Source organism: Epinephelus moara, chromosome 18 (assembly GCF_006386435.1).
Source record: "Epinephelus moara isolate mb chromosome 18, YSFRI_EMoa_1.0, whole genome shotgun sequence".
Classification (NCBI taxonomy): Eukaryota; Metazoa; Chordata; class Actinopteri; order Perciformes; family Serranidae; genus Epinephelus; species Epinephelus moara.
The window spans coordinates 19,589,282-19,615,974 of NC_065523.1; the positions used below are offsets into that span (position 1 = coordinate 19,589,282).

General features: G+C 41.8%; 1 protein-coding gene across 6 annotated transcripts in view; it reads right to left on the minus strand.

Annotated features, from left to right (window-relative positions):
• Positions 1–26,693, minus strand: part of baiap2a (BAR/IMD domain containing adaptor protein 2a) — a 93,678-nt gene that overhangs the window by 24,238 nt on the left and 42,747 nt on the right. For all 6 annotated transcript variants that reach the window (XM_050068371.1, XM_050068375.1, XM_050068370.1 and 3 more), the window contains exons 3-6: positions 25,121–25,207; positions 6,448–6,509; positions 4,350–4,421; positions 1,195–1,332 (exon numbers count right to left, since the gene is read on the minus strand). In XM_050068371.1, coding sequence (XP_049924328.1) covers positions 1,195–1,332; positions 4,350–4,421; positions 6,448–6,509; positions 25,121–25,207 — 359 coding nt within the window. The remainder of the gene's footprint in view (positions 1–1,194; positions 1,333–4,349; positions 4,422–6,447; positions 6,510–25,120; positions 25,208–26,693) is intronic.

Sequence of the window (26,693 nt, forward strand, 5' to 3'; positions counted from 1 at the left end):
GAGTGAGGGGAATCTGCCGCTCACAGGCAGACGGGGAGCTGATCAATCAGTGTAGATATAGATAGTAAGTTAAAAGGGTAAACAGAGGGATATTTGTTTGATTTAAACAGCTGTGTGTCCACATTATACTTCACCATACACAACAGAAATAGATTTGGGGTGTAAAAAAATCTGGGGGCATACATTTAAAAATGACACTTATCAAAAGTGTGTAGCAACCTACGATAAATCAGGCTTTACTATCGACCTAGCTTACACAAAGTAGCTTGCTAATGGTAAAGTGACTTATGCGTGCTAGGCAACAGTTTGGTCACATCAGCCGCAGAACTTTTTGTGTTGGTGGAGCCAAATAAATTATTAAATAAACCAACAAATCATAATCTGTTGTCGCTTGTGGCCTCATGCCTACGACCGAGCCATGATGATATTCAGTACAACAGCACTCCCCCTTGTGTGATATTGCTTGAATATACATTGTAAGATTTTTAAGAGGATATAATATAAACTACTTTAATTAAAAGAATTATTTTAAAAAAGGCAAAATGTAGAAACCTTTGTGAATAATAGCATTCTGCTTTAAGCTTTTATTATGAAATGTCTGTGTTTGAGGTACATCATCCTTAGAGGATGATTGAGTCAGCTGTCTTGTGGTGTATATTCAAGCTGTGCTTTCACTCATTCTGTAAAACCCTGATCAAAGCCATGAGCAGAAACACATCGGCTGAAGGAATTGCGTACTCCTCCAGTACGTCAATTAGTGTCACTTATACCATTATCTTTTTCTTGCTGTTTTTATGTGCCTGCTGTATGTGTTTAGATGTGTGAAAGATTGGGGAGGGCACACAATTCATAATCAAACCTCCACTATCTGCCTTCCCACTCAGGGCACCTCGTCGCCACTGCCTCCACCCCCATCCTTGCTGTTTTGTGAGTTCTCTTTACTTTATGAAAAATAAAGTCATTAGTTTGCACCAAGACTTAAAAATCTTTGATCCAACAGTCACCCACATAAATGCAAACTCTGCTAAAACTACAGCAGCGCAAACTGGCTTGAGATATTCAGATTTTCTTGGGTATTTTGTCCCTTTTTCTTGTCTTACAGTAGCCCTTCACAACAGTGGAAGAAATCTGATTCTGATTTACATTTTAATGGCTTTATGATGCACCTTCATTCTGACACAGCAAGACGCTCACCTGCATTTCCTTCTCCCCGTACTTGGAGGGGTTCTTGCTGCCCTGGCTCTTCCTGCGCAGCTTCTTCAGTTCAGCCTGGCACTTCTCCAGACTCTCCCCTTTGCTCTTGTGTTCCATCTGGTATTTCTTCAGGGCAGCCTACGTGGGGCAACAGGCAGAGCACAAACACAAAATTAGGACCGCAAATTAAAACGCCTGGGTGACAGACGGTGCGACATAGATGAGCAAATACGTGACAGTACTGCCAACAGATTTCTGAAAGTTTTTCGACTAATTCCTGTCTTACAAACAAGCCACTGGAATCGACTCAATTCTCTACTGTAAGAAAATTGATCTCACCTTGCTTTAGAATAGGGCAGCACAATCTAAGGAAAATATGCAATATATGTGCGATATGACTGTTGCAATAAGGATATACTGGAGTGAACGTTTTGTCTTTCTGTTGCTGTCAATATAGTGCGAAAATAACACAAATTGCTTGTTGAATTTAACATTTTTTCATTGAACAAATTAGACTGAACACAGATGGCACCAATAGTTGCATTTTAAAGTGCAGTTTTGTACTGATACTCTCTTCCGACTACCTTAAACAGTCCTTGAGTGCAAAATCGCAGTGTTTCGTGATGCGTTTATTGAGCAGCTGACAATGCAATGATGATCAAACAAAGATAAACTGCACAGTCCTACTTCAGTTATGTAATTTCATCATCAGTTCACATTATTTCTGTGTGCCACTGCAGATGCAAACAGGGATTGTTTTGAAACCTCCTTGTTGGTGTGTTCAAGAAGGCTCTGACATCTGGAAGCAATCTATTTTAATTAAGGAAACAAGCAAATTCACAAGATCCTTTACAAGATCCACATTCCTTTTATTTTTTGTTTTCCAAGTTTGATTTTACAACAACACATCTCCTGATTGTGTCTCATTAAACAGCCACTGTAAATCATTACCCCACTCAAGCACATTTCAAGTTGATTCTCTTTGCATAGTAACAGAAATCAAGGGCAGCTGAAAAGGCAAAACCCAATGTGTGATTTGTGTAAACAAGCAAAACGGCTGGCCCAGTCGTTTTACAGCCCGAGTGTATTTATTTAATTCATTTAATTTGCATATTTAATTATTTATTTATTGAGAATAACAACTTTGTTTCCGGGCTGAACCAGCTCTGTTGCTATAGTAACTGTGTCTGGTGTGACAAAGCTTATGTGGTTTCTGTACGAGGCAAAATTGGCTGAGCAGAGCTCACGCACAAGGGTTCAACACCCACATTTGCATACTGCAAGACACAGAGGACGTAGGTATTGTCTCGGTATTGTTCGGCTGTAAAGGCAGCCTTAAAGAAGGTGCTGTTGTCACTCAGACTGGAAGTATGACACATGTAGTGTTTGGATTTCATGGCAGAGACGGGGGGATATTAGCTCTGTAGATTTGAGCTGGACTGGAAAGCTCTACACAATTAGTGACCGCACAACAATGAGCTGAGAAATTGGTGGGATTTCACATTTTTAACTTTATCTAGTGTTGCTTCTCTGAAATATGTATTCATGCTTTTGCACTGGTGTTGTCTTTGTAGCCCAATAACAACGAATGATTCATCCTTTCATTCCCTCTTAGTCTTTGAGGTAAATCAGTACAACAGATATAGGTTGCTCTGCTATTCATATCTCAAACTCCCAGAAGCCGTGGCTCCCTAGTGGTAAACCCCCAGCACATAGATAATAGAGAGTACTAATGATTAGGGAAGACACAAATGGGTATTGTGAAAAGTTTGCTTTTAGTCTGCAGGATAAACAAGATAATATTCTTATAGCATCTGCCTCATTGAGCCGGTATGTTCCACCTCATTAACAAAACAGAAACCTGTTGACTTCTGCTTCCAGTGCCTGCAACCCCAGCTCTCAATCACTGGCTACTTAATGCGGACAGATAATTAGCATGATTAAATCTGATTAGAAACAGAGTGGACAGTAAATGAACTTTGGTACACCTGGAGATTTAGACCCTTGTCTCTTGCAGCTTGCATGCTCCTCTTTATTGGAAATCTATAGGCTGTTTTTTTTTTTTCACTTTAGGTTTGTGCCCATATTCTGACCTCGGTGTTGTAAGCCATTACGCGAGACAAGAGACAGAGAGACAGAGACGGAGGGAGAGCAAAGAGAGATGCACCGCTGGGAACAGCACACTCACACACACACTTCAGTCCCAGAAAACAGAGCTTTCTTTTTTTTTGCCTTTTTGAAGTCAAAATTTCTGATGATTAATTCACAAAGTCTGCAGCAAAATGACTGCAATTATCACCGCAGCAGATCTGTAGGAAATTCATTAAAAGTAATGGATGTTAAAACCTCAGGGAAACACCACGGTAGAAAAGTCTAAAATGGTCGATGCATCTGAACTACTATAAGAAGCATCTTTTCCCTTATCAGTTTAGACAGCTAACATAAATCTGACAGATGTGTGTGGATTCACAGATTACTTGGAGATAGAATCACAACACTTGTGGTTTGCACTTCAACTCAACATGACATCCCTGTTCAGTCAAGAGGATAGAAGCCAACAAACAAGCGCTCTTTCCATTTCATTTTAGGAGCAATATTATATTAAGTGTGTGTGAGTGAGTCGGTGGCTGTGAGCCCAAGCAGCTCGTAACGTGGTCCTTCCAACAATACAATACAATAATGGCAACATTATCCCATCCCCCAAAACAACGCGCAGCAGTGCTGCTCTACACTCAGGCTGCAACCCACTCATTCTAAAGATATCACATGTAGACCAGCTCCACAGTGCTTGCACACACTCTCTCGCTCACTCACACACACACACACACACACACAGACAGACACACACACACACACACTATAGGGGGGGTTATTCTAATCAGTCTACCCTTGACAGGTGAGTGGGCCTGAAATGTTATTTAAAATCATCTTTTTAAAACACACACATATCCTCTAATTGTTTCAGAGACAGCCTTTGATCCGGATGTTCAAACACAACTTCACCCCCGTCTCTGTTATCACTTCGGTCAAATTAGGCCTTGACAGAATTGATGTAATGCAATATGGAGCACTAAAAATGAGCTAAAATATGGAGTGCACTTATTGGATCGAGGCTGTCCTCGGGCTGTGGGAGAGCCAGCCAATCAGATACTCACAGTCAGATAACGAGCATCCAGATCCACCTTCTTCTCCAGCTCCGAGAGCAGCTCGTTGTGGAAGGATTTCAACTGCGGAGAAAGCACAAAAACAGTTCAATAAAAGTCAGCGATTGAATCATTCATGGAGGCTGCATGTGAAGGTCGAAGACAAGACCAAGTTGTCCACATAAAGTTATATACAATACATGAATAAGCTATTAAAATACATGTTATCTTCATTTACTCAGTCACTGAATAAATGTTTTATCAACAAAGTCCCGGCCTGTGAAGACTCGCTCATGCAAATCACCGTCACTCTCACTGACTGAGTGTTATCGGACATAATATTTAGTCACTAGATTGTAAACTGACCTGCCTGGAGAACCGGCTACCAAGTCAGAATAAATGTTTTATCTCTGCTCTTCTGACATTCATTTCTTTTTCACATTTTCCATAAAAAAAAATGAAAAATCAGCAGTATACTGTGTGAGCATAGCTTAAAGGGATAGTGCAGATTTTTTGAAGTGGGGTTGTAGGAGCTACTTATCAAGAGTCAGTGTATTACCTACAGTAGATGGTGGTCAGCATGCCTCGAGTTTGGAGAAGCAGGCAGATTACCACCACAGAAGCTATGCAATGTACTGCTGTGGACAGGGGCGGCAGCAAAACAAATTTTAGCCACCTAAAAAATGCATATAAGTTTAAGTGTATGCTATACTTTGAATATTTTTGCTGCTTCACTTTGCTGTCAATCATCCGTTTCTGATGGTTTTATCCATCTAAGCCACCAAACTCCTTCAACAAAAACAGTACTTTTAGCTAGCTGACCACGGAGCTGCTAGTCTACCGCTGTCTCAGTCAGTCAGTTTGTGTTACTGTGTGACTCTGGTGAATCTGAACTAACCCTTTAAAACACCAACGTCACACAATACCACAAATCAATAGAGGAAGCGGCAGATGAGCATGTTCCATGTTATGAAAGATAAAATTGCTGCCACCAGACCGTTCTGGAGTCTGGTGGCTTTGAAGAGCATAAGTATTGGCTTCAATTCCTCTTGAATCCCTGGAATCCCAGCATTTTAAATAGGTTCAGTCAGGAACTCTATTGTCATAGATTTAACCATTTATTTCAACAAATGGAAATACAGTTATGTTTGGCACTGAGGGCACCGCTCATGAGGTGCTCCCTGCATGCTATGCCAAAACGGGGAGCACAATGCAGAAAACCCCCACAGGTATACAAGAGTGGGCCCAAGCAAGAAATATAATACCATTAAACACTACAGCCATGTTTGGACTCTGAATTAGAAAGGCGGAGGCTGGGGTGGTGGGGGTAAACCTTTGCCAGCAGCCGCGGCAGTGGTGTGTGGCAGCATTGGTGTAGCAGGGATCAGTGAGTAGGAAGCCATATTTAAATTGACCGCCTGTAATCGGTGTGTAACTGATAAGAAACAATGATCCAATCAGCTAAGTGCCAGCTGATTACAGATTACTTTTGTGCTTCTGCATGAACTAAAATTTCCCCAGAAGCTTCACATTTGGGGAAAATAATCTTTTGATTTAGCTATTTCAGCTCAAAGTGGCTGCAAGCATTTTTGCAGAGTTCTCAGTTTGGACTCATGCAAAGGAGTTAATACTGGAGGATCAGTATGGAGAAGAAGATGGATTACAGACTGATGGACAGTGAGGGCAAAGGGGCAGATAGACATTAAACGCCCCAGGGCATCCACATGATGAGCACCTATGCTCAAGGTTTCCTCCACACTGAACACAGTAATGAACTTGAGGTTGACAAGTTGTGGATAAATCATGACGTCATCATCATACAAGCTTATTATACTCTCAGTGCCACACAGTTCAATTACCTCACTTCACTCCCCGGCCACCTCCTGTATTCTCACCTTGGATTTATACGAGTTCAGCATTTTTGTTCATTCAACACGAGTTCATGTTCATTTAATTATCATGTATTCCATGTGCTGCCCACAGGGACTTGAGAGCTCAGGGACGAATCGTGTCTGAACTATTGTTAAATTATTACATTATGAGACCTTTCACATTGCCAGAGTTTTATAGAGAGTGCTGCTAAAAAACCCTTTGAGCTTAGAATACCAACCATCTCCTCTAGCTGCACTTGGATCTGTCTGTGGACCTCGGCCATCTGGAACAGCACATCCCCTGCACAGAGAGAAAGAGGGAGACAGGGAACTCATGAACAACACTGAACAGCACAAGCATTCCTAGAGCAGAGAAACAGCAAGGAGAGAGGTGTAGGAATCTAGAGAGGAAAAGGGAAGAAACAGGGAAAGCAAGAGAGAGACCCCGGCGTGCAAAGCTCATGCAGTAGTACAAGATACACAAACGTACAGGACAACGTGACTTGGAACAACGAAGAACGTGATGGAAGTTTGTTTTTTTTGGTACAAGGTAACAGAAAACAGAGAATATGAAACAATAACAAGTGATGACGAGTACGAAAAATGGGGGAGACAAAATGCTTAAAATCAAAGTCTGGTTCTTCAAGCGTGTGAGTGCTGATGTCTTGTGGAGATCAAACATTTTGCCTTTCTTTCTTTGATTAATTTTAACATCAGGCAAGTTCTAGGACGACAAAACAACACCTCAAAGAAAGGTTAAAGTCTCCACACAGAAAGGAGTTTAAAAAAAAAGAGAAAAGGAAATAACCAAAAGGGAAGAGATAAGAAGGGTCATGCAGCTAGTGAGAGTGTTTTATTTTCATATACCTACAGGCTGCCTCTTCTGAATATGCAGTGCATTGTCAAGAAAAGGAACACAAAGAGCTACATTGAGCGAGAGACACATATACATATAGAGACCTGGTGGAAAGACAGTGTGAGATCTGCATGTACAGGAAAATGAGACACACGTACATTTCCATGACCAAAAGGTCCAAAGCCCCTTAGCTTCACCTCCGTCTGACATATTACATATTTACCTAGTGAAAACATGTGATATCAGCTAGTATTAATAATGGTTTATATCAGTTATTCAGGAAACATACTTCCATTTAATTTGGATGATTGCATATTGATTTTAGTGAGAAATTTAACTCAATTCAAGTGGCCAAATCAAAATTAGCAATAATATTGTAACAGGTCAGTATGAAAATCAAAATAGCATTTATTAAAAAAATAAAATAGCCAAACTGCAGTAAAATATTATCCAACTCTGCCTTACTGCAGAAATTAAAAATAAATATTGGACATTTGTGGCTGAGTAGGAGCTGCACACTCAAGTGCAACATTTGGAGCACATCAGATTTTTTCAATCTCACACTCCCCTGCTGTTTCCTCTTTTAAAGGCGGACCTGTAAGCATCTCGACCGATCTCAAAATGCTTCGTAGGTGAAATCAGAACTTGTGCTGACGTGGTTTCAGTGCAAACTTTGGTCTTCACTAAAGGGCTTTGGAGTGGTCTCCATCTCAACAGACAGCACATACAATGCGAATAGCTACAGACAGACAGTGAAGCAGGTTGGAGCGTTAGACTGTATGAGGGACAAAGAAATACAACATGTAATTAATATTCTGCAAAACGTTTAGTTTTATTTTCTTGTAGTTAAGTGAGTAACACTTTAGGTCCCCCTGTTTACTGTAGCATTTATAAGCTGTATATAAACATTTAATAAATGGTTACAACACACTGTAAGATACTTGTGAGCCAACACAGGCACATCTTTTCTTATCAGTGGACAGTATTGTCATTATTGCTGTGTTTGGATTCACATACTACTGTGCTGCTGACTACATACTCAACATACAATATGTATGTACTGCATAGGGGTGTAATGATCCATCAATCTGGATCGATATACTGATTCAATGATCAGCGATCCAGTATCATGTATGCAAAGTGAAAACATTGATCCGTATCGTCATCTTTAGTAGGGATGCATCGATCCGATATCTGGATTGAATATCGGCCACAATATCATCACAATAGATGGATCGGGTATCGGAAAATGCAACGTATACCTGAGGCGATCCTTTCCCTTAAAATCTGTTGCGACGGGAGCTACGTCATACGTCAGGGAGCAAAGGAGAGGATCTGCTGTGTGGAGGTATTTCACACTATTTCAACTGCTGTTTCACAATTTTTTATTTTTGTTAAAAATAAATAGTTCATCATTGCATTAATCTGTTTCATCTTGTTTCGTTTTATCTTAGGAAAGAACTGTGTAGTCATTAATGCCTGAGGCCTGTAGTCTTTTCTGTTCTACATGTAGCTTTTTAGGTCAACCACGGTATCGGATCGGTATCAGATATCGGCTGATGCTCAAAGCCACAGCATCGGGATCGATATCGAAACTGAAAAAGCTGGATCGGTGCATCTCTAATCTTTAGCATAGGCTTTCATTTTGAAAGTCTGTGTCACCATCAAACAGCAGCAGGCAGACGGTAAGCAGTCAAGAGAAAGACAATGATGATAGTGTTTATTTACTTAGGAATACATCAGCAGTGTGGAAAGAATTTGGATCTTGAAGACAAAAGGTGTCAAAAGACAGAACACATGCCGTATGTAAACAATGCCGTTACAAGATAAACACGATGTAATGTGACCCGCCTCGACGTCCATCTCACTCCACTAACTTCTCACTACAGCAACATTAGCTGCTCTGTATCAACAACGTTGGGCTGAAATGCAGGCTGACATTTGACAGATCTGTTCTGTCAGTAAGAAAAATAATAACGCCACAGGGGATTTGTTAAGCTAGAAGTAGAGGAAAAAGTCTGCTAGCCGCTAAGCTAATTTATACAATGTAAACATGCTAAAGCTTATAATGGGTCACTAGCAAAAAATATGTTTAATGGCTGTTCAGGATTTTAAGCCAGAACGACCTGAAGTTTTAGAAAAAAATGATAGTATGGTGATTTACACCCCTAGTACTGCATACTGCCTATTAGTGAACGATATAGTACCTGCTACCTGTAGACTGTTTACACTTAGGTATCCTCAAGTATCACATGACTGATGGCCAGACCTACCCAGCCAGCGGCTCTCACATCGAAAGCATCACAAGAAATTCTCAAACAGTTGTTTTTCTTTTTTGATAAATTGGCCATTAATAGGTAACTCCGCACCTCAAAAAGCCATTCAAACTTAATAAAGTGACATATAACAGCTTTTAGCCTGTCTCAAAATCTCCACCATTGCCAGCCATTGCACAAATGCGCAGTCTGAAGAGACACAATGCACTGTGAGGCAGCTGAGTATGTGCAGTCAGCTCACATCTCATACTATTACCTCACAGTTAGTATTAATAGTATGTTAGTATATGATTTCAAACACAGCCTCATCTGCTTAAACTACATGATTGTATGTTTTGTTAAGTGTTTACACGCTGCTTACAAATGCTACATAGGGAGACATACATTAAAGAGTTACAGTGACGTCAGTTACAACAGCATTAGATGGATTCCTGAAGAGCCACATGAGCTCAACATTCTGCACAATCATGGACCTTTTTGAACAGTGGTTCAACTCTGATATAAATAATGACCTACTAATTAGTCAAATTCTATTTCAACCATCTTGTTGACCTGCTCATCACTAAAAAAGTGTACTTGTGTGCAGCAAAGCAAACAGTAAGAGTTCAGAAGATGTTTTTATTATTACATGCTAAATCCAGGGCAACGACTGGCCCTACAACTTCTGTATACCCAAGATAGCCAGGCCTCTTGCCCATGGTGCAACCCGCTGATCTTGTGCCTCACAGGAGCACAGAAGCAGGCCAAAGCATCCCGTCAGTTCCCAGCAGGCTCACTAAGCAGCTTACAGATACTCATCCCTGATCACAGCCCTTCAGGCTTAGAAACCCTGGCATTCTGTTGGCGGCTTCAACTAGCTGGATCAATTAACAAATGAGCAGCCATCGCCGTGCTGCAGACACACATGTGCACGCACACATACACACGCACACGCGTCAAGTGAACTGGCAGTAGGACAGGGTGTTTGCAAGAAGCCAGAAAGGTAAAGAATGAATGAATCTGTGAGAGATCTCATCTTGTCATCTGCAGTTTCATAACTGCACGATGCTACAGCATAGAAGGAACAAAAAAAATCCACACTTTGGATATGCAAACAGTTACCATGGCAACTTCGATATCATATCACACAACAACACAGAAAATTGGACTGAAACCTTCAGGGGCAGTTAACAGCCGAGAATTCAATCAAGAATCAATAAAGAGGCATAATGTGGAAAATCTGAATGTGTTGTGCAACATTATTGTTTCGTGCAGAAATTATCCAGCAGGCGTGACACAACCTGCGAGACCAAGTGTAAGCTGCCAGCCTGACGAGGATATCCGCATACCTGCTAAGATCGACATGACAGACAGGTCGATAGCCACTGTAACAAACCTATGAACGTGCACAGAATGTCCATATGAACACACAGACACACACACACACTAGCAAATAAACTCTCACAGACTTGTCATTCCTGTATCAATATTTTCAAGCTGACTTCAACTCCGCCTGTGTCCCTGACTGAGAGGAAACAATGGCTCCTTTGTGGGGAGGTGAGCTCAGGTTGATCTGCACCTGCAGCACAGCAACAAGCAGCCGCATGCCTGCTAGCTTAAATCACTGAGTCAGAGAAGGAAGCATGGACGCAGGACTTTGGGTGCATATGAACAGACTGTCCCCTGAAGTGTGACATCAGCCTGTGTAGATGTATTGACTGCTTGTGTAACAGAAGCGATGATACACCCACACAGGTAGGAAAAGGAAAAAAAAAAAAATACAGAATAACAGAATGTGGGCTACGGTGCAGAAAAAAAAAAAAAAGTGGAAGTTTGCAATGTTGAACAGAGAGAACAAGAGAGACAGAGATGGAGGGAGGGAGAGAATGGAGGTGGATGGAGAGAAACTGAATCACTGGTGAAGGTCAAGTCGGATTCACTACGGGTTGTCATGGAAGCAGGATAATGCTAGGGTCGTTGCCATGGGAGAAGTTGCAAGATGAGGGCCAGCGGCTGCAAAGTGCTGTGTTACAAAACACTGTTCAAAGATCTCCACCCTTACTATCAGCTATCGTTACATCAGCATCGACACTTCCCTGGGGAGGAAACTGGAGTGATCCCACCTGGAGAGTCTGTGTACAGTATGTGTGTGTGCATGCATGTGTGTGTGTGCACAGTGCGTGTGGCTAAACAGTACAGTGATGTTAATACCTGCCTATCTCGAATGCCAAGTCACATGGGAAACAAACAAGTGGCAACTATAATGGGGCAGTGGGATAACGTGCCAGACGCAGATAATAACTGAGAGTCTGGGTGGCCATGTGAGTGTGTGCGTGTGTGTTTGTGTACACTCCCTGTGAAACCGCAATATCTAAACACAATCTGGGAGGGGGGCAGTTTATGCTTACAGTTCATCCATCCCTTGCTCTCTCTGTTTTTCCCACACACTCATTTTGTAGTTTTGAGAATGGGATGATAAACTCATTTACAGGCGAAAACTACTGATATACAGTATATATGACATGTTGCTAAAATTGGAAGCTCAGTCATCGCAGCTGTTCAACCTACTAGCCCAATATAAGTTTGTCCAGCAATGGTGTCACGCATTTAGGCCACAATGAAGGCTTAACAGCAGACATGTAAGCCTGTCAAAGACAAGTGGGCCAGAGCACAGTGGCAAGTAATCTTTGCATTTAGTCCAAGAAGGTCTCAGGTAGGTTGTCGTGCATTGTCTACTGGATAAGACAGTATGTAGCAAGCCAAACCATCTGGTATCAGCAAGCCAAAACCCTGGCCTCTTTTTAAGCTGCAGTTCCACCAGCCTCAGCGACACATTTTACACTTTTTTTAACAGCAAAAAACTGGAACACAACAGAGCAATATCGCCATTCTAACAAGGATAGCACAATATCTATTTAAATACTAGTTTATTTTGAGCTAATCTAAAAATTCTTGAGTCTTGAGTCACAGGATGGATGTCAAAGCCTCAAGGGAGCTGTAATTTTTGAATGCTAAAAAAAAGATGACAGGGTTTCCCCACATATTCAATTATTTCAGTCAGGAACATTTTAGTCAAAGAAAAGTTTATTTCCATTTGCAGTATTATATGTGGCAGTATGGCTCTGTTCTGGGGCCTCTCTGCCTTTCCTTGGCCTACGCAGAAAGCCTCTTCCACGGCCTATGTGGAAAGCCTAAGCTAGAGACAGTACACCTCTCCACCCTTCCATGCGTTTATGCGGAAAGCCTGAGGCAGAGAGAGCAAACCCCCCTGCCCTTCCATGCACCTACATGGAAAGCCTACGGCAGGGAGAGCAGCAGCAAAGACCACTCAGGAACAGAACAGAGCAGCATCAATGACAAACAGAAATGACATTGATAAGTCAGACACAGCATGAAAAGGAGGAGCTGGGGTGGAGGCGCGTTGCAAAGCAGCTTGNGCTAGAGACAGTACACCTCTCCACACTTCCATGCGTTTATGCGGAAAGCCTGAGGCAGAGAGAGCAAACCCCCCTGCCCTTCCATGTGCCTACATGGAAAGCCTAAGGCAGGGAGAGACCACTCAGGAACAGAACAGAGCATCAGTTGGGCTGTTTGAGATCAGCTGATGTAGCTGGGATGTGAGCGGAGCTTTACATCGTGTCCCATCTAAACTAATACTATGCATAATTTGTGGCAGTTCACAATGATAACAACAACTGCCACAACATATTGATTTTGTATTTTTGGAGCTGGACTGCCCTTTAGGAGGGCTGCTGGAACAGAGATACCATTCTGTTATTCATTGCACCACAGACGGAGCACAGAGCGTATTCTGGGCACAGATGGAGCAGCAGAATGTCAGGCGCAGTGAAAGTGAAACTTAACCATCATTGCGCTGGGTCTAAAACTTGGCGTTCACTTGCTTCTGCAGCAGCTGCTCTTCTCATTCATCATCTGATCTGAAGTGGCAACTATAATGGGGCAGTGGGATAACGTCATCAACATCATCTGATTTGATCAGCTCTGATCGAATCTACGGATTAGTTATCCAGCCCGTGGCTCAAACTCCACAAACTGCTGCTGAAGGAAAAATATTAACTTGTGAAGAGCTCCGCCTGTACTGTGTTCACAGACTTCAATGACAAAACCAGCAATGACAAAACCTTTGAACTTAGAGAGGGGACACAGAATTATACAGGGGGACAGAGAGACATACAAGAACCCGCCCAACTCCACCCTGTCGTCGTCAGCTACCTCCACACATAGCTTCTAATTCTGTGGCGTTTAAACTTGGTGGAATTTTACAATAAGCTACATTAACTACTTTAAGTGACTAGTACAAATTACCGAATCACCTTAGGGACACAAAACCAAGCAGCAACCTCCAAGGCTAAAAAAATGAAGCCAAAGCGGAAGTGCCGAAAACTGCAGTTCCTCAAATGGCCACTTGAGGCTGACTCCAGAGGCGACTCAGTCCTATGTTAAAATGCCCGACTTCACAGCAGAAATACACGTGTTTAAAACCTGGTACAAGAAAAAAACAAAAACTGAGAGAGTATAGGCACAATGTCTCTATTTCAGTGTGTTTTCAGTTCATGGAAATTAATTTAATGTTTTGGTCACATGAAAAGGTCTTATTCAATGTTTGTCCGTACTGAAAACACCCTCTAGGGTTTGCCTGTTCATTTTTTACAGTAAGTACATTGTATTAATGATTTTCAGCCTGTTTTTTACTGGCAAAAATTAGCATTAGCATTATCACAGTTAACCGTAACTGCAGATGTACCACGATAACCAAGCTAGCAGCTGGTGTTACGGTAAGCTCCACCCTTTTGTCCAAATATGGTCACTTCTGGCTCCAAAAATCCAACACTGCAACTGCCAAAATGCCAAACTTGAGGCTTCAAAACAGGAGTCCACAAACAATGGGTGACGTCATTGTGACTGCGTTCATTATTTTATACAGTCAGGTAATACCCGGTGAAAAAAGTAGCCATGTCGGGCTGAAGCTAACATATAACATAAAACTAACATTTTCCAACATGTCTGCTCTCCAGTCCATGAATTCCACTCTTAATATGCACAAGCTAGCCTAACAGTGTTGCACTGCATAGCTGATATGTCTTAACCTGCTCCGTGTTACCCTTTACAGAGTCACTGACGGTCCAGAACATCCCAGTGGGCTGGTTCATTTATCATACTGCTAAGGTCATAAATTTTATCTGGCTGTACAAGGTTAGGGGTACACCTCATAAAAATCTCATGACAAAACCTGACTTGTGTGATATCCATCATGAAAAAAAACTTTCATCATCACATATCCTCTGCTTTACATTGTCTGATTGATTTAAATAATGTTTTACAGTGTACGTTCAGTGACTTGACAGAAAACTACAAGGCTGCAAAAGAAATCTGTGACTTAAACTCACATAAAAAAAAGTATGTCCCCGGAGAGAAACTTTGATTACTGCCGCAGCAAAACCCCCTTCTGATAACATATCTGCTTTTTCTTGTTGCTGAAAGCACAAGTGATTTAATCGCACTCTGATTGATTTGACAAACTCTGGAGAATAGCTGGGCGACAAAGGAGGGAGAAAGAAAGTTAAATAATAGAGACGAGTAAAAAAAAAAGATGGCAGATTAAGAGCAGGAACAGTCACTCTGACTGTGACATACAGATTACTGTGCCTGTGCCTGTGCGTGTGTGTGTGTGTGTGTGTGTGTGTGCGTGTGTGTGTTTATGGGTTGGTGTGGAATCCTTTAAAAGATCTGGGGTGTTTTTGTCTCTTCCCTGTTTGCGACAAAGTCCTCGAAGAATCAAAGTATGAAGTTCAAAGCGAAGAAAGCGTTACATGAAAGAGAAAGAGACTGGGGCAATTTAGGCAAACGGAGATAGTGGAGCAAGAAGTGAAGTGATGGGGAAAATCCCTCAAGAATGCAACAATAACAAGTGGTACCTTAAATGTAACAGACAAGAACCTGATGTGAACTCGCACACCATTTTGAGCCTTAATAACAGGGCTGCTCTCTCCAAGGCTGGGGCACTGGAGTGGAGGCAATGAGAAAAAGAGCAGAGTCATGCTTCTACCTGTTGAGGTATGGAGATTCAAGGAGAGGCTGAGTGAGTGGCTGTGTGTATTCGATCCAGCCAGAACGCCTGAAGTAACCAGGGTCAATAAAGGTCTCCAAAGAATGTATTCAAGTCCGACTATTTACTAGTGAGAGGAAACAACAGTAGGCATGTAATTAATATTTTAACTAATTCAGAAGTGGGGTAAAGGATGCAGAAAGTGCAGGGTAATAAAAAGAAACATTGCTGCTGCTACCTACTATTACACTTGAGTTCAGGGTGAGTTCGGCACACACACACAGATTCTTTGAAAGCCATGGACATGTGCAAAACGCAGCACAAATTATGCTTGATATTATGAAATCATGACATTTCTATACTTCTGAGATACTTCAGGCGCTCTTGCATAATCATGACAGACAACATCTAAAACCCACACACATACACGATGCAGATTTGCACACATCACAGCACCGAAACTGTGCACGCACTGGTTTTGATCACACTGTTGTGCTTTGCGTTGTTGCATGCCAGCCTTACAAGCACAGAATGGAAATGGATCTATTACAAACAAGTGTCGACTGGAGTAAACGTGTAAAGGAAACACAGAGAGAGACAGACGGGGAGAGCTGTTTGTACAGTTTTGTCTACGTCCATCCCAGCTCTACCTAGGCTCAACTTCTGTACATGTCACTGCCACGAACAAATGAAGGGCAATGCAAATGCGTGTCGACGGAGAGCGTGGGGGCCACTGGCTTCCCATCATGCAGTGCGCATCTCAGAAATAGAGCAGGAGAAGGCAGGGACCCCTGGGATGGTGGGACAGAGCTAAGAAAAGAGCTCCTCTGCTCTCATTTAAACAGGGACAGGTGCTGGAGGAGGAGAGAGGTAGGCCAGACTAAAGACAGAGAGGGGAAACAGAGAGAGAAAGAATTGTGTGTATACAGTACAGTGTGTGTAATCGCGGGTGCTCATTCATGTCAGAGTTAACGCCTCACCCGCCACCGCTAACCTCTGCTCTCCGCAACAGACATGTTTTTTAACCTTTAAGATGGCATCCATTTACGAGCAGAAATTTAATGCTTATGTCCCAGATCCATTAACCTAAAAAAGACAATTATACTACAACAGTTTGCAGCCTCATTTTCCCTGTGTGAGACTTTTTCTTTTTTTTTTTTTTATCTCTCTCAAGTAATTACTAGGACGGCTTTGAGGTTTCTGTGTTTTTGTTTTTTTATTACGTTCTCTCTCTCCCCAGCAGCAACCTCAGCAATCCATTGGTTGATTACAATATGACCCCCTTTTTTCTCTAATGCATGTAATTTCCCAAAAGACACGTCTTTGTGCTGAATCACACATATGTGTTATTAAAACGTGGTAATTGGCAAGGTTACAGAAGTTGATAAGAGGGGAGAAACATATTTGATTTGCTCCGGCTCTGGAGGCTGAACTGTAAGCACTTCACATTCCTGCTCAGGGTTCTTGAAAACAGACTCATCAGCCGAACTGAGAGGGAGTTTATTTTTAATTGTGAACCAGAAGACAGGATGAAGGAAAGCCACAGCAAATATATAAACTACTTATCTGTGCTACATGGATTTTCTAGAATTAGGCTAGTGCTCAGTTTGTGGTCTGACTTCTACACACTTCCAACAGTGAAACACTAGCGATGTAGGACAGCACAGTGGAACACACCCAGCCCAGCACAGAGGAGTTCTCAACTCTTCACCTGAGGGCACTAAAAGATCAGGCTGACCATGCTGGCGTGTCGTAAACAGGCCTATAGCCAGAAACCTACTTCCTTCTGCATATATACTGTGTCACGAAACTGGAATTTCAAACTTTTACCTAACTTTCTACTCTGAAAAAGTTGATATTTGATACCATTTTCAATACCACAGGGAACAACTGACAGTGAGGGCATAGAATTTAAGTTTTTATTTAAAGCTGAATATAGAAAGGCCATATCACGACAACAACTTTTCTTCTCTTGGCTGGTAGCAGAGAACAGCAGACTGACTGTATAGTAATGAGAACTGAGACATTTCAAATATTCAGAAGTAGGGGTGTCACGATATGACAGTACTGCACTTTTTGTACGCTTTTGCACAGTTATGGTCACAGACGTTCTCTCTACTTCCTTTCACTTGTATTTTGAGGGTAATTAATTTGCCAATAAAAAAGAGACAAAATGCCAGATGCAAGATTTCATTGGTTGCTTAGTCGCAGAAAAAACAAACAAAACAAAACTCAAAACTCTATTAGGAGCTGCGCCTTGTCAAGATAAATCAAAACCTTTTTGAGTGGGAATTTAATTTGAAAGGACAGACACAGGAAGTGGCCACGCTCAGCAGTCAGACTGGAGTCACATTACAAACCAGTCACAGCTGACAGATATCTTTCCCTTCTTCTGTAAATATTCAGTCTGATAAATACAGAAAAGTTGATCATGTTAGTGCAGGGCTACCCAGAGCTTTACACCTGTCCCACTGACGATAGGCCTACACACTTATAAACAGCGCCTGGAACAAGATCAGCTCTGCTCTCAGGATTTCAGGTAAATAGGCTATATGGTGCTTGTTAAGGTTGCTTAGCAACCTTAGACGAAACCTGCCACCGCGCTCTTGAAAGCTGCTACAGAAAAGACATAAGAGTAGCGCGAGCCTGACTTCATGTTTTCCAGGCAGTTAAAGATTCAGCATGTGTACAGCCCCTAATTTCCAGGGCTGGCACCTGCGGTTATTCCACAGGCTAGTTAATAACATGTTGGGCAGGAAATCCAAAGTATGGGATCATTTTGAGAAGGTGAAGGACGAACCCAAGGTGATATGTAAACTCATCTTCATTGGTCGACTACAAACATGACGTATCATCTGAAACATGGAAGTAGCTACATGCCCATTAGCCCACAGCGTCATTAACAGGCGGCTCGCTCAGTGTGTGACGTGCACTTGTAGATAAAATATAGGCCTATATTAATGAAGGTTCATTAGTACGGTTTTGTATTTCTCTGTAATGTAGCACAGTGTTAACAATGTTACTGATACTATTCTTTCTCACACCTTCAACTCAAACCATTGTGTTGCCCCGCACAAAATATATAATGTAATAATTAAATTAATATCGTAAACATGTAGGTGACTAGTCGACTAATGGCCCTAAATGACGACTATTGGCGGGCTTGGAAAATTCTTGGTCAGGTGCAGCTCTAAATAATAATAATGATAATTTATTCATTTATTTATACTTTTTCTTTAAATTTCCTACATGTATTACGATAATATCTCTCTTGTGAACTCGTTTGGCCGTGATAATCATGTGGTGAAAGTCTGATACTGTACCTAATACAGTACAAACCACTATTTTGTGCATTTAAGGTAGGAAAAAGGTAATATATACATAAAATTGGGTATTATAAACCAGCGGTAGGCCTGTTAGTCTTGTTTTAGTGCAGATTACATCACCAACTGTTTTCATGACAGCAATGCTGTAGGGCTGTCACTGTTATCTAAAATTCAAAATACCTTTTGAACATAGGAAAATTAGATCTAAAATCATTTGTTTAAATGAAAAATTTTGCAGTAAGCATAACAGACCCTGCCATACTCCAGTGGGCAGTGTTCCCAAACATGCTGTCAACTGATAAGGCAGCGTGGCATGCAATGGGTCAGATTAACCAGGTTATTGTTCTTCTCTTTGCAAATGCAATCTTAGGAGAGGAGAGCGATGCCAGTATGATAATGAACAAACCAACCTAGTTGAGAAGAAATGTGAGGAAGAATTTTGGATTTAAAACCTTTATAGATAAGACTGTTGGCCAAGTTGGTAAACTGTAACTGCCTTACAGCAAGATTAACTTGCCACATAAGGCAGCAGAGGCCAGAGATGGGAGACTTGAGTCAATTACTTTACTCATATCAGAAATCTGAGGACTTGAAACTTGCTTAGCTAACACTGATAACACTTGACTTTGACTTGGTATTCATGATTTGAGACTTGACTTAGACCTGGCACTTGGTGATTTCTAGTGCAATGCGAGCAAACCTAACAACGTACTAGGATGCGGAGACCAATGCATGAGGCAATTATCGTCAAGGCTAGTCCAAAATTAATAAAATGTGGATTCAAAGGATGATGTTGTTGATGATGGTAGTAAGGAGAGAACAACAGTACGCCACGTTTTAAGGTCAAACATCAGTAAGACGACCACCACTACATCCAACTTCATCTGTCACTACGAAACAAGAACAACATACATCGTAAAAAGTACATTATCGATACAAAATACTTTCATGCAAGTATCTCGCTGACCTCAGCAATCGCGTCACTTGTCTTGCTTAACCTATAGCAGGGACTTGACTTGACTTGCTTGATTCTCACCACAGTAACTTGGGACTTTTCTACAATGTGCAAACACTTGAATGAAGCTGGCGTCACCTGACTTTTGACCCATTCAGAAGCTTTTTGTGGAAAGGCAAAGGTGGCTGATTTGTTTGACTTCTGTCAGTTACAACAAAGATAAAGGAGCTCTCGGAGTGATGACGAATCCAAATACTCGGAATTACAGGAGGAGTTAAAGCCTGTGGACTGCCTTTTTGGCTCCGGGTCCAGTTGTAAATCACAAGCCTCTTAGTTCAGAGGAATATAAACACAATGGAGGAGAGCTGGTCATTTAAAACTGTCGTAAATGTATCCAGCCCCACAATGTCTACATTTCCTGTTTTTCCCAAGGAGAGCTGGAAAGCCACACATGTCACTGAGGTAATAAGTGCTCACTCCTTCTTCAGGGAGAGGGATAAAGAAAGAGGAGGATGGTAGAAACAGAGAGAAGGGAAAGAGAGGGAGGGAGGGCAGGTGTGTGTGTGTGTGTGTGTGTGTGTTAGCATGTGTGTGTGCATGCATGTGTGTGTGGGTGGCAAGCATGTGTGTGTGCATGCATGTGTGTGTGGGTGGCAAAGTGACAGGCGATGATTAGCCGAACCAGAGGAAGATATGTGGGAGGGAGCGTGTGGGAGTAGTGGGGCTGGCGAGAGAGAGACTCTGTCTCTTTAGGCAGAGATATACACAAGTGGATTAAAAGAGCACTCATATTGTATAAACACACAGGAACGACTGGGGATTTTTGCACATAAAATGCACACAGCCATGTAAATATAATAGGCATGAACACATGCATGAACATAAAGAACAAGGGTGGATCCCTGTGGGAACACACTATGTTCCAAAGGAATGAATTACAGCCAGGCTACAGCTCGTGTTGATTTGTCAATAACAAAAACAACAACAGTGGGCATTATTTCACAAGGTAATTTCATTCCCCGCTTAAGCATAATGTTTATGTGTGTGTATGCGTGTGAAAGACGGGAGGAGAAAAGGGGGAGGAGGGAGGAAGAAAGAGATGGAGAGCAGCTGCCGACTCTTAGGTGTGTAGGTGGGACCATTTGCAACCCGTCTCTTACTGAGCCTCGATGGAATTAACAGGCTTTAAAGAGGCGCAACAGGAGCTCAAACGCATACGCACATATGATTCTGTGAGCATGCGCGAATACAGAAAAGGCCGTGGAAAAAGCGATTTATCTTTCAGTCAGCCAATGAACTCAATCAACTCTTCAAACAAGCAACGTTAACATGAAGCCCACTTATCATGTGACTGATCAGACTGTGGGAAATCAAGGATGTAGTGTTTATACTCAGATACAGAACATGATGCTTTGAAGTGTGAGTTCTATCAGCTACTGGGGCCATAAATTTCAAATCAACAACAACATAACGGCGCCTGTGAGCCCATAACTTTATCTGATGGCCTGGGAGATCCAAAATATACCTGTCTTCAAGCCTTACAAGTCCAGTGTGTAGGGCTTAGGGGTGTATATTGGCAGATATGGAAAATAACATGTTTTCTTTAGCGTATAATCACCTGAAAATCCTAGTTTATGCCACTTTCACCACTATGTTTCAGTAACCCAGATCGGATCCACCAAACACTGGCTCTAGATAGGGCAATTCACGTTTTTGTGTTTTCGCATTGACCACTTTAGTCACAAGCCAATCTGCAACGAGCAGCATCGGAAAAACACTGATTTGTAACATAAAACTGTTTTATTCAGTGTTTTACCGGTCATGTTTGTTTTGCAGCCAAAAAAGACATCTGCAGATAATTCTGCTCCTGGTTAAAACCTCCTGAACATCTGCATCTGCAAGCTATCAGGAAGAAAAGGTGAGCACACATTAGCATGTGGTGGGCGAGTTGCCCGTTTGTGACATGCCGAGCAGTGTCTGAGAAACAGCGATTTGTAACGTGAAACTGCTATATTCAGTGTTTTTACCGGTTTTAATCACCTGGAGGAGACCTTTGCGGATAATTCAGCTCCCGGTGGAAACTTCCCGAACAATGAACACCGAAGAAATTGTAACCGGGAGGAAAGAGGAAGTCATAACTGGTTGCAATGTGCAATCCTCAGCGCTACATGCTGCTAAATTCAGCTAAATCTTACACACTTAACCATTAATATCCCCTTGGTGTTTTTATTTAAATCTCCATCAATACCCGTATTACAAATGGGTGGAATTATTATTGAACTCTTGAAGTCACTGTAGGGGGAAATAACTTATTTACTAGGGCTGCCACTAACGATTATTTTCATTGTCGACTAATCTGTCGATTATTTCTTCGATTAGTTGACTAATCATTTCATCGAAAAATGTTGAAAAATGTCGGTCTGTCTCGCCCAAACCCCAAAATTATGTCATCTAATGTCTTGTTTCATACTCACGCCAAAGAGTTTTAGCTCACTGTCACGGGAGAGTGTGTAAAGCTGCCAAAATTTGAGCATAAGAAGCTGCAATAAGAGTATTTTGGGGTATTTTTATAGTATTTTTCTATGAAAAAAACTGATTAGTCGACTACTAAAATAGTCACCGATTATTTTAATAGTCGATTAGTCATCGATTAGTCGACTAATCGTGGCAGCCCTATTATTTACTTACATTATTTAAAGAGAAAATGTTCAAATACTTTGCATGGCAACCAGAGTGGGGGGTAAAGTGTTACAGTAATATATTACTTTTTAGCAGTAAAAAGTATGACGCATTACCAACAGTATTTCGGGTAATATTATTACATTTACAATATCACACAGCACATTACCAGCCAAGATAAACTGTCACTTCCACCAGTGCGCGACCAGAAAACAGTGATCATGTGTGTTATCATGGCCAGTGTGTTTCCATTCATACATCTACACTGTTGCTGTAGCTGACCAGCACACGGGGAACAGGCAGGTGGGTTAATTTGCACTCGTCACAGTGACTTAATCTCACAACATTCTGTTTGCTGTGCTAACCTCAGTATTTGTTTGTTGTGTTTCATATCATAGGCCCACAAACGATCATCCATATCTCATTATTATCAGACTTTGATCCTCTGCCGGATGCTCCCTGTGTCCAAGGCTGTTCATTTATTTTAAAAGGTCCAGGCTATTTAATCTTTTTATATCATCACACTATTATTAATATAAGCAGGGGATTTTAATACAAAGTGTGAACCACTGTATGTGAATGCATGAATGGGTCAGACCTGTGCAGCACTGGAGCTTCTGTGCTATGATTACCTGCTGTGAAACAACATGACCCTCATCCATTCAAAATGCCTTTTAGTTCTTCTGAGGTCACTTTGGTGAAGGTAACACAAAAGTAGTGTAATAAGCAACTTATCACCCTACACAGAGAGTAATATTGTAGAGTACCTTATTACTTTCAAATGAAGGTAACTAGTAATATGTGATAAATTACATTTTGAGAGTAGCTTGCCCAACACTGATGGCAACATATCTTAAAAAAGAATCAGATTAGGACTAAATTAATTACAAAATGGAGATCTAAAAGCTAATTGCTGAGTAAGTTCAAGAATGATCTCTGCAAGTAGTATCTCACCTTTATATTCTATGTGTTGTCAACCTTAACCCACAAGCTGTGGTTTGTTTGTCTAACCTCCAGTGCTCTATTTTCCTCCAATCTGTGGATATTTCTGTGCTCTACCACCGGTCAAACAGGAAACTTTGAGCTTTGGGACTCATCCCTGCACACGGTTTTGACAGGAGGTCAGGGCACTGGCGCCGACCTCAGGGTGGGGACTCCAAAAAGTCGAGAGCAGGTGGCTGGAAAATAAAACCACACCGATCCTCCCCTCGGGAACCATGGTGGCATGAAGGGGGAGTGTTGGATGCTGGTGCATTGTACTGGAGACTGGCAATGAACAGCAGGGCCTAATATCTTTAGCTACATCACAGCCTTTCTTTTTCAACTTTCAGCTGCAGAGATAGATTTAGTCGATGAACACAGACAAAAACACACAGATATAAAGACAGCGAGGATGAGTCATTTCAAATATCCAGTCCCTTGCACATCGTCCTTCAGGCAGGGCTTTTGAAAACAGAATCCGTTTTCTGTTCCCTCATACATACTTATGACAAAAGAGGGGAGAAAGTTGATATACTTACACACACACACACACACACACATATGCACAATTTCCAAATGTCCCGTGGCAATATATGTAACAACGAGGGAGCGTCAGCACATACAGGAATGTAAGAATTCAAAAGTTTCTGACAATAACTATTCCTTACAATAATCCCTTGCTGTTAGAATCACAGTGTTGTGTGGTGCAAGAAGAGATAAGATCAGCTGTCAGTCCGATCACGTACATGAAGCACCCTTTTATGACAAGTTCAGCTGAGGATGCCTGTCTTGGAAGAGCCCGCTACTGTAAGTGAGGCTCAGTTCAACAGGAAGATACTGCTGTATCAATGGAAAACCTCACAGAGACAGAGAGATAGAGGGAGATAGAGAGAAAGAGAGGAGAGAGAGAAGGCCGCTTACTGAATAAAACATCCTGAGAGCACTTTCATGTTAGTCCCTGTTGGCTGGGCTGGAGGAAACCCAAAACTAGATCTCAGCTCCACCGCAACAAAGGCCCCGTCAAATCAACAGCTACTTCCACGCAGATCAAGCAGTCGAAAGCACAATCAGTGCGAAGGGAATCTCTTCAAACAGGAGCTGATTTCCCATGGGCCGGCGACAGCAAATACAGACGCTCATCACCTAGGAAACGTCTCACTATGAGAGGACCAGGTGTTCGTTGCCAATTGACCTCTATGTTTGTAACCAGAACAGCGATGCAGGCACACCTAATTGACATGACATACACACATCACACAAGGAGCAACACTCCTAACATCTCGTATAGTGATACATTTTTCCACACAGAATCAATAAATTCCTCTCCAGTCAGTCACATAAAATAAAACCCTTCCAAAAACAATCTTCAGCTTGGATGAAAACATGTTACCATCGGTCTATAATGCTGTAAATACATCACGCTCAGCTCCCACCTGGCTGTGCTGATGGTACGGCATCCATTATTGTTACCTTTCTCAAACTCTGATGACATTATTTTGACAAAAAAAGCCCCGTAAAAAAAAAAAAAAGTTATTACCTCCAGGACACAGTCGAACAACAAACTGCTTTAGCATTAAAATGATTCAGTAAAAAAATTCTAATTAAAAAACACCACCTGTATCAACCCACACACGTCTCTCTGAATGCAATGTAGCCTCCACTGCCACTTTTTTTAATGTCGGATGACGTATGTGTGCTTCTGTTGTAGGCCAGTGCGGCCAACAAGAAGAAAGACAAAGAACAAAAGTGGCAGAAAAAAAACAAAGGTCAGCAGGTGTATGTCAGCCACTTACCCAAATCTTTGGATCCTTGACTCTCACTGGCCAGTTCACCCATTCTAACCAGTGCATCAAAGTAGCCTTTGGCAGCAAATGTCACATCTGGAGACGAAGAGAAGCAAGAACAAAAAGAAAGCAAAGAGGGGTTATTAGATCAAAGTAACACTGCAGTGTGTCTCCACAAAACTGTAATACAGTGTGCCTTTGTGTAAACAAGTAAGTCGTCAGCAGTCTGGCCAGTGACGCCGATACATTTGCACTCTGTCTTTCCACCTCTGCTTTCCTCAGATGCTTCCGAAGCGGTGAATCACAGCTTCTCGCCACCAGAAAATAAGCAACACTGATGCTGCTACGTAATTACTCGACATCATCTTGTTGGCATTCTGCTTGCTTGATTGCAAGGAGGAAATTACTTTCTGACAGATAATCTGTGCTTGATGGGGAAGCCATACAAGCACAAAAATGTGATTCCTGTTATGTTTTGTCTCTTGCTTGGTGTTATAATGACAAGGAAAGCTGTTTTATTATCATTGCAAAGCCAATGTGAGCAAGTTTAATAATTTAGTAGGGTTTTTGGCACTAAGTAAATCCCCCCTACACTTCACACCCAGTGAAGCCTAAATTAATGTCGCTCTGAACGCATCTGTTTTTCCAGATAACAACTACTGTAAAAACATTTTACGTTTTCAACAGCTTGTCCATTTGCTGCATCTATGATAAGTACCACACAGCATAGACAACAATGAATCAATCAGCTTGCTTATGTGTTTAATTTTATGATGTCTATTATGTGAGTTGATATTCTGGCATTTCCTTCATCTTTGGTGTCTTTTTGATCTATGACCAAATGGACCACTAAAATTCAATATTTGCAGCCAACAGCTGTGAGAAAACATTGTTGTTCCCCCCCAAGGAAACAGCAATGTCACGCTGTTTACCACATGCCGTTACCCACAACTGGCCTTTCCATTCCATTTCATCTTTTTGTCAATGTGTCTGAACACTGGACAGCAGGGTGACACAGTGACTCAGGGAGACTGCTGATGAGCGGATGGTCGGCAAACCTGTATTGGCAAAGCTTCAACCTGCTGGGGTTTCCCTCTGCAACACTGGATGTTCATCAGTTTCAGGTGTGCTGTATTGTGGCTGACACTGCAGCGGGGCTTCTCAAGTGCCACCTTGCTCCATGGAACAGAGTTAAAAGGGGCAGGGGTTGAAAACTTCCCCTATAAAATGGGACCACCCTGTAAGACCCTTATACATCATTGGTATGCTGGCGTTTACGTAAACAGACGTGACAAGTGTTGTCGGACATTGTGAATATGCCCTCTTCTGCAGTGGTGATTTCTCTTGTGTTGTCTACGGGCAGCCTTTTGCAGTTGTCAAAACAGCAGAAATTCTTTCACAACTTAAGTTTCATGCTATCAATTTACATTTTGCTACGCCCTGCCCCTTTGTGATGGTCCAACAAGCTGTTGGAATAAGAATGGAGACCACACTGTAACTAACAGCACTCTCTGAGGAATTATTATCATATCTTTGGATAAATTAAATAATGATTCCAGAGAGAAGCAGACAGAGGGGTCTA